The sequence below is a fragment of the Anneissia japonica genome, unplaced genomic scaffold, assembly GCF_011630105.1.
Source record: "Anneissia japonica isolate Jap-2015-1 unplaced genomic scaffold, ASM1163010v1 scaffold287763_len296007_cov137, whole genome shotgun sequence".
Lineage (NCBI taxonomy): Eukaryota > Metazoa > Echinodermata > Crinoidea > Comatulida > Comatulidae > Anneissia > Anneissia japonica.
In genome coordinates this window covers 43,327-52,543 of record NW_022698178.1, presented here as the reverse complement: position 1 = coordinate 52,543, position 9,217 = coordinate 43,327, and the positions used below count along the sequence as shown (strand labels likewise).

General features: G+C 34.6%; 2 protein-coding genes across 2 annotated transcripts in view; one reads left to right on the top strand and one right to left on the bottom strand.

Moving 5' to 3' along the window:
- The window catches only part of LOC117102434, a 25,896-nt gene extending 19,686 nt beyond the window's left edge, over window positions 1-6,210 (bottom strand). The window contains exons 1-5 of the mRNA XM_033242696.1: window positions 6,068-6,210; window positions 1,893-2,147; window positions 1,510-1,650; window positions 1,080-1,272; window positions 502-748 (exon numbers count right to left, since the gene is read on the bottom strand). Of these exons, the coding sequence (XP_033098587.1) occupies window positions 502-748; window positions 1,080-1,272; window positions 1,510-1,650; window positions 1,893-2,147; window positions 6,068-6,148 (917 nt within the window). The 5' untranslated portion in view covers window positions 6,149-6,210. The remainder of the gene's footprint in view (window positions 1-501; window positions 749-1,079; window positions 1,273-1,509; window positions 1,651-1,892; window positions 2,148-6,067) is intronic.
- Window positions 6,211-8,601: 2,391 nt separating this feature from the next.
- LOC117102420 (uncharacterized protein K02A2.6-like) lies at window positions 8,602-9,138 on the top strand. The gene has a single exon (XM_033242674.1). It carries the CDS (start codon window positions 8,602-8,604, stop codon window positions 9,136-9,138), a length of 537 nt encoding a protein of 178 aa, XP_033098565.1.
- Window positions 9,139-9,217: the final 79 nt, after the last annotated feature.

Genomic DNA, 9,217 nt, shown 5'->3' with positions numbered 1-9,217 from the left:
ATATATATATATATATATATGAGCTTAACATAATATATACATACATTTAAATAAAGTTGTCATTCTTTATTAATATTGCGAAGGTTGTAGAAGCATGTATTAGTTAAAGACCATGGTTTTATATTGAGATTTGAAACTGCCATTGCCAATGACCTTCGATGAGTTTCAACACTTGGAACAAAATTTAAAAGACTCCAACAAGTTATATAATTTTGTAATTCAAAATACAATGTGTTTGCATTGCAAGTGTCAGCGTGTCGTTCGGTTACAAATTCTATATCATCTGTCAATGTGGCTGGTGCCAGCGCATGGCCACAGTTGCACATTATATTGACAATAGAGGGCGGCAGATTGTATTTCGATGCTATCAGAGATTGATATATATATATATATATATATATATATATACATATATATATACAAGTATATATATATGATTTTTTAAATTATATATATATATATATAAAAAATTAAAGAAAAAATCAAATAATGTTGGTTTACTTGAATGCGAGCCGGTCATTGCATGGACTGTCATCAAGAACCCTATCAATCACTTGCTGGAGCCGTTTTTGCTTGAGTTTGCGCATTTGAAAGATAACCTTTGTGAACAGTTTAGCAGCCTCTGGATGAATATTTAAACTGCTTTTATTCCAAACTTCATTAAGAGTTGCAATAAACTGTTGCGTGCTAAGACAATTACTATGTTTGACATGTTCAAAGAGAATATCAGTCTTCCTGTTGATAAATTCTGAAATCAAAATAATGATAATGCCCAATATATACCGTAATCTCTAGCTTAGATGATATCTAACCTATAGTTTATAATAATAATGTAATGATCGTTGAAATTGTAAATAGGTTCTTTTGAAGACTCAGCCTGCCCGTGACACAGCTCTATGCAATAATAAGAACTATTGTATTGAGATTATTATTTTACTCTCAGTACGTTGGACATGACACCACATGCTGGAGAGCTTAGTAGGTTTACAGGAGACATGTAAGCTTTCCAATAAGGCCCAAAAATGGAATTACCATTTTAAAATATGAAATAGACCTATCAAAGAATATAATCATCTTACCACCGTCAAAAGACGAGACATTAGTGTCAATATCTGTAATCTGCATGGATTGTATAACGGTAGAAAGGGCACCATTTTCGCCGCTAGAAAATGGTATAACAAGGTGTTTCTCTTGGCACAGTGTTCGCTGAAGCTTCTTATTAGACCATGTCTGTTTACAGACTTGACTGCTGTTCAGAACACTCACGGTTGGCTGTAAAATTATTAATCATTATTTATATTTTTATTAACTTTTGCTCAGGTCCAATATGATTTAACCATGGTGTTTGAACAGAGATAGTCATATAACAATCGATGGGATATTTCGCTGTTTGTGTTATTCTAAGGCCACTTGCTAACAATGCGTGTTTGCCCCGATAGACCACTTATTATTATTTTTTCCTTTGCTTGACAAGAAATCAGAAACGCAATGAACACTAAAAATACTTACTGCGTAGGATAGAAATTGAGTGCCCTGGAGAAAAGAGTCTATCTTGATATGTTGTTTGCATCTTTCGAAGTTTTTTAACTTAATAGTCTTAAAATTACTAACCCTCTTCAGTTGTACAGGACAGATACCGGTAACATCCGTCTAAAGATCGAAATATATAAAGAATCACTGTGCCCAGTATGTTAATTACTTAATTACTGTTGTAAGCTGTATGTGAGGTATCCTTTATTTTTATTTTTAAATCACTTTTACAGTTATTATAAATAGCCGGATGCAATAAAAACCTCATGAAGAGTAGCTATCAGCGAATATGATTATACATGCATAAGGTCTCTTGTTATAAGGATACTTTTTTAATTGGGTAGGTATAAAACCATTATTACCTCAACAGACATCTGTTCCGGTTCTGATGCCCCAATCACTTGCAACGAAGTGCCTTGGAAAGCAGATAAAATACCCCTCTTGATATTCAATACCCATGTTTCCTCGTCTTCTTTTGGGCAAACCGTTGAAATGCGGCCTATGTCATAACCGAAGCGCAAATCGTATCTCATCAAGGACGTTTCGAGGTATTCATTATTTTTGGAAATTGAAAATGAACCGTTTTGATTCTTATCTTGAATCATAACCTCAGAAACCTACAAGAAAAATATCCAAAACAGAGACAATAATGATACGATGTTATAATGAAAAATATGAATATATATATACATAATATGAATATATATATATATATATATATATATATATATATATATAAATCAATCTTGATTTATATCATATGCAACTATTTGTTTCTAGCCGTAATTATTGTCTAATGGAGTGTATCTGGTGATATTTGAATCTGTTCAACCATGAAGCCTCCGTGGTCTAATGGTTATGACGCTCGCCTTGACAGCGAGAGGTCGCAGGTTCGAGTCCCGCCAGAGGAATTTTATAACACAATGTCTTTATTTATTTATTTACAGGGCTACATTCGTTGAGAGCTGTGCTACACGATGTAATACTATGTCCTTTATTGTAACACTGTATTTACCTTCCATAAGTCTTTTTTGTGAACTTTACTGTACATTTTGTTTTGGACGCACCTTCGATTGAGAAGTGTGCCACTGATTGAAAAGTGCAGTTCCTAATAAATTATTATAATGAGGCTAATTTGAAGGGCATATGTGGTATGTATGCCTACCAATTTAATCATTAATGATGAGAGAGTGGGTTGGTGTAATGGCTGTCTCTTATACACATCTAGATGTGTATAAGAGACAGGTTGAGAGCTATGCTACGCGATGTATTATTGTCCTTTATTAAACACTGTATTTACCTTTCTTTGATGATTTATTATATATAATTTAACAGTGTTAACGGCTATCTTGATTTATATTATATGTACCTATATTGTTTCTAGCTGTACCTATTGTGTAATGGAGTGTATCTGGTTGTATTTGAATCTGTTCAACCATGAAGCCTCCGTGGTCTAATGATTATGACGCTTGCCTTGACAGCGAGAGGTCGCAGGTTCGAGTCCCGCCAGAGGCAGTTTATAACACAATTTCTTTATTCATTTATTTACAGGGCTAAATTCGTTGAGAGCCTTGCTACACGATGTATTATTATGTCCTTTATTCTAACACTGTATTTACCTTCCTTTGATGATTATTATATATATATATATGCGCGCTAAGGAATCAGGGAAATTTATTGTCGACAGTACAACAAGATATATGATAAAATTAGTTTAAACAATAGAACAAAAAGAACAACTACCGTACTCGCGCGAATAAGCGCCCGGGCGCTTAAAATTTTTTGCACTTTTTTGGGGGCGCTTATTAAAACGGGGCGCTTATTCGAACGGGGGGGGGAAATTGAGGGGGCGCTTACAAAAATAGATGAAAATCAGGACACCGCAAATTGCGAATGGTGGTGCAGCGGAAAAGATATTCGTCCACAGAGCATGGCTTGTCATGACAAGAATGTTGTGAGTACAGTATTACATAACAGCAGAATAGCAGATGAAAATTAATGGTGGTGGTTAGCTTGTGGGCCATCGGCCGATTGAGATTAGCAGGACGGCATGATCATTGCAGATTTTCTTGAAAACTCAAATAAGAATGTGTTAAAGGTGCAAATTGTCGGAAAAGGAGTAGGACTAGGCTATAGGCTATAGACTAGTCTATGTAAGAAAATGAAAGTTGGAAATACACTGTCTGTGCAGGGAGCTCTCATTTGTCCAAGACAAACATCCCATTTTGATATTAACTAAAGGAGAATGTGATTCCTCTCCACACCTCAAATCATGCCAAAATCCAGTCCCAGGATTGATTAGATTATTCAAATTAGAAGGGGGCGCTTATTCAAACGGGGCGCCTAATGAAATTTTCACGTTCACGAAGGGGGGTTATTCGAGAGGGGTGCTATTCGAGAGGGGCGCTTATTCAAACGGGCGCTTAATCGCGCGAATACCGTACATTAAAAATTATATACCAGAAAATTTTAAAAGAAAGACCAATCATTGCAGAAAAATTGTGTAACCAGATATTGCAAATCGAGACAACTAAAACCGAGAAAATATGGCAGGTTTAATATAAAATATAGGATTATATGATGTCTGTCTGCTAAAGTTGTCATTAAATACAAAAATAGAGTCGTGTGCGAATTGGTTTCTACATCTAGATGTAGAAACATTTCAAAGGGCGGATTCTACCTGAGTTGTTTTTTAAGTAAAATGAGTTTAAAAGATGTGAAGCGTCATTAATGATCTTATCTAATTTACGTAGGACTGTCTGGTGATACATATCATCAATACCATCTAATTCAGCTTTAATAATTCTTTATGCCGTTTTCAGTTTTTCAAAAAGCTTGTGTTTGTTACAGGGAGTAAGACTGGAGGATAACACTCTTAAAAAACACGAAGAGAGTGTTAGAGCTGACATTGAATGAATTGAGACTTCTTAAAAAATAAATTCTTTGGTAGGCCCCTTTACAGACATGAGATGTTTTACTGATCCAGTTAAGCTTATCTAGTATTGAACCAAGGTGCTTACTCTGAAACGATATCAATACATTTTCTGTTAATCATTATATTTTCAGGTTCGTCTTTCTTTTTTCTAAAATCAAATGATCTCTTTAGTTTTGTCAACGTTAAAATTGAAATAGTTGTCATTACACCAAGACTCAAAATTATTAAGAAGTTCGTTATAAATATTTTCATTGTCATTCTTAATAATTAAAAAAAACAAACAATTATAGAGGTGTCGTTGACATATCGAATGAGGCAGCAGTCATGAGTGTCCAAAGTTAAATATAAAGTGAGAAAAGTAAAGGCGATAATACGCAACCATGAGGTGCTCCGGTAGATGTTAGAGTTCCATTAGACTTAAATTTGCCAATCGATATGTTGTTTTCGCGCGGTGAGAAAGTTCCCTATCCAGAGTGAGAGATGTGGGTTAATGTTGGTGTTGCGGAGTTTTTGAAGAGGTAAATGCCGTTGGATCGTGTTGAAAGCAGACGAAAATATGGACCGAACATATGATTTTGGCGTTTCAAGGTGCGAGTGGACTTTGTGGGGCATTGTGGCTTTCCATCGTTGACTTTCCTTTTCGAGCAGAAAGCAAACTGCAAAGGGTCTAGTAGTGAACTACAGTCGGACGTGATTACCGTTTTGATAATAGCTTCGAGGCACTTCATTGGGATGGATGTAAGGGCAATAGGTCAATAGTCGTTGAGGCTAGATATTTTATTCTTTTTTGGCACAGGAACACTCGACGATTTTGGAACTGTATGTACGCCATTGGAACATTTTGCAGAACAGAGAAGATAATTCATTAGCAATGAAGATGAAAGACCACCTGGCCCTGCTTCTTTGCCAGATTTGAGGCGCTTAAAGGATTTCGTTACCTCGTCAACACTGACTGTGATGCTATCGCTGTGTTTAGATCATTGGTCAACAGATCACTAATGCTGTGCATGTCCTCACTAAAATCATGGGTGTCGAATCTTGATAAAAAATGGTTAAGATTTGCGGTATTTAAAGGAATTTGTTACCTCGTCAACACTGACTGTGATGCTATCGCTTGTGTGTAGATCATTGGTCAAAAGATCACAAATGCTATGCACGTCCTCACTAAAATCATGGATGTCGAATCTTGAGAAAAAATTGTTAAGATCATTGCATAAAGTTTGTAAATCAAATGATGATTCCGACTCAACATTAGATTACCTTTGCCAGTTCCAGTCACCAAGGAAAGACCTTTCCGAACCGATTTTGTGTCTTTTTTATTGTTTTGTTTATTTTGTGAGGAGGACCTGAGGTCAGGTCGAAATATGTTTAAATAAAATACTATACTAAAGGTTTACTTAGTTTCCTGTTTTCTTTCTATGTAAATATATTGCTTAAAGTTTAAAGATCAGACAACTATTGTTGAGGAAAATGTCAGTATTGAATTTAATTCTAAGCAAGATGTACATATTATGTATAACATTGAATAAATACTGAAACGAACAAAAATATTAAATGCATACAGATACAGTTTATCCTTTTTCAACATTTAGGATAACGTACCTTCAAAACCATTTCACAGTTGTCCACAACTTCTATGGCTGCTTTGCAGTTCAGAACAACACTGGCGTCATCAGCAGACATTCCATTGAAAAATGAGGAAACTGTCACACTGTAGTCATAGGTATACCTCTTGTTAATTTCGTAGCCTGCCATATCTGGTTATAACAGCATAGTATAACGTATTATTTCATTCTATTTATGGTAAAATATTTCATTTAAAGTTTTTATTCAAGAAAAATGGTAAATGCATCCCATCTTATCCAATATATCCTAACTGCTTCCAAGTTCATTTGCTGCTTTTATCACATGTTAATTATCCTAGTATGCCAAGCTAAAATCTGGCTAAGGACATCATATTTTTAATTACTAATATTGATTATTCTTTCAAGCCAAGCAAAGCAAATATCACCAAATAGTGTGTTATTTTTATGTTATATTAAATTGGAAAGATTAACATGATTATGTCTACTTACACGCAAGTGAGGTCTTCGTAATTATAGCCAAAACTATAAACAATTTTAGTCCCATTTCAATTCCAATTGTAGACGTATTCCAAAATGTTCAGCAACTAAAGTTGAAATGGCTTTATTATTTCTGCAGAGTTTATATATCGATACACATCTGCAAAAACAATATTGGAAGTTTCAGCTTCCTTGTGAAGAGAGCCCAAACAGCTCTTCCGTCATATATTCAGTATCCCACCGCTGGAAATTATATATACAATTATTCGGCCACGGAGGTAGCATTTTGATTTAGGCGAGTTCTTCTTCCTCAAGAAAGTTGTGAAAAATTACAATTCCGTAATTTCGAAATGAATACAACAAATTCCATGAGATCTAACGAAATAAGCTTCCATATCTTCCATAGTCGAAACTTAAATATCGCAACGACGTTCAATGTCCTCTGTGTGGGCTACAACTTAATGTGAATGCCTACATTAGATGTATGAGAGTATTTAAATCTTTGTTCACTTTTGTGGTTTAGCATTAGTTAACTCACCTAGAAAGGGATAGGCAGCAGGCACAATTCAAGCGCATCTAATTTTTTTTTCTAGTAAAGTTTAATTAATTCTAGGAGTAAGGCCTATCCAGACTAATATTTGCCAAAAAATTGTGATATGCCTAAATATAGTCATGATGACATTACAGGCACATCATGACTAATTATGAGCATACAACAGTTTTTTTACGTTATCATTTCATTTGTTCATAACTTTTTTAAGGCTCAAATGAATTTACTAGGCTATTTCGTAGTCGAATGTTATTTCATACGCTTCTACAAACCACAAAGATATGGGTAATTCCCAGTTTATTTTTTAAGTACCTATGACTTCCTGGAAAGTTACAATGACTTTTCTTGCAATGATTAAAGTGGCAAAACGCAGATATTTTGTTGTTAAAGCTAGGTAATAAAAAAAATTAGGTGGTTTTCATTTTACATATTAGCCATGGACCAATTTTACACTGCTAAAATAACATTTCGATAAAATACAAAAGTACAAAAAACTTTAGAGACAGAACAATAATTTCTGAAAGATGATACATGAACTTACCTGGGATTCATTGCTTTAAAGAAAGAGCTTGCAATGCTTGTAACATTTGATTAACTATAAATGTAAGTCATAACGGACATAATAAAGAGGATTTGGTTAGACGTGGGAAGCAACCACCAGGAGTTTTCTCACCAATAAAAAAAAAAATTATAAACTGCTGGATGAGAATATAACATAAGCCTAAGAATCTAAATAAATACAGACATTTAAAAATATTGACTAGTATGAATAAATTGATGCAATGCAGAGTAATCTGAAATATTTGTAGATGAATTAACTTTTATTGAGACTGTATGTTATAACATAAAGCAATATTAGCTTAATCCAAACTCGATAGTTTTAAATACTCCATAATTAGACCTATGAAAATTAATTAAAGTTACCAGATTATAAAAAATATGATAATTAAAGTGATTCATAACTTTAAATGAAACTGGTAAATTACATGAAACCCAAAACTTACGTTGTCAATGCAGAAAAATGTCATGAGATTTGTAAATGCGGGAGAGCATTTAGTCTTATCAGGATAAATAGTAATAATATCAATAAGATTTATAAAGCGCACGTATTTGCTGCAGTGGTGCTTAAAGCGCTACAGCGCTATTGTCATAGTACAAATATGACATCGTCTATAGGAAATCTAAGGATCACTGTAATGCAGATATGTTATCTAGGTTACCTACCAAAGATTCTACAGATGAACATGTAGAAGTAAATTATTTCTCATATTTTGATGACTTACCTATAACGGCAAATGATATTGGTAAAGCAACAATCAAAGATCCCTTATTAGCTAAGGTGTATGATTACGTTTTGAATGGTTGGCCAAACCATGTTAAGGATAAAGATATACAGCCTTTCTTCATACGCAGAAATGAATTGTCAGTTGACAAGAGGTGTATTTTGTGGGGATTACGAGTAGTAATACCTGGCAAATTTAGGTCAACATTATTAAATGACTTGGCATATGGGCATATGTAGAATGAAAGGGTTAGCTCGAAGCTACTTATGGTGGCCAGGGTTAGACCAAGATATTCAGAATCTTGTAAGCCAATGTGAAACATGTCTGTCTGTCAGAAACAAACCACCTCTAGCACCACTCCAAACATGGGAGTGGCCAAGTCGTGTTTGGCAGAGGTTGCATGTTGATTATGCTGAGTTAAAGGGTCAACATCTGTTCATTGTTTTAGACAGTCATTCAAAATGGGTAGAAGTGTATCCAATGAAAATTACCACAACAAACAAAACTCTTGATATTTTAAGAAGACTATTTAGTTCTTATGGGTTACCCGAAGAGATAGTCTCGGATAACGGGCCCCAGTTTATCTCTAGTGACTTTGCCGAGTTTATGACTAGAAATGGTATAATACATAAACGTGTAGCGCCATATCATCCTGCTTCCAATGGGGCAGCGGAACGTACCGTTCAAATTGTGAAGAAGGCGCTAATTAAGCAATTACTTGATAATCCACTTGTCATTACACCACAAGTTAGCAAACTTCCTTATTACTTACCGTAATAGTCCTCATACCACGACGGGTAGAACACCCGCAGAGTTATTTCTAAAGAGACAACCTAGAACTAGGTTCTCATTACTG

What these genes read in the sequence shown, in the direction of transcription:
- LOC117102420 (XM_033242674.1), top strand. Translation starts at nt 8,602, where the DNA reads ATGAAAGGGTTAGCTCGAAGCTACTTATGGTGGCCAGGGTTAGACCAA.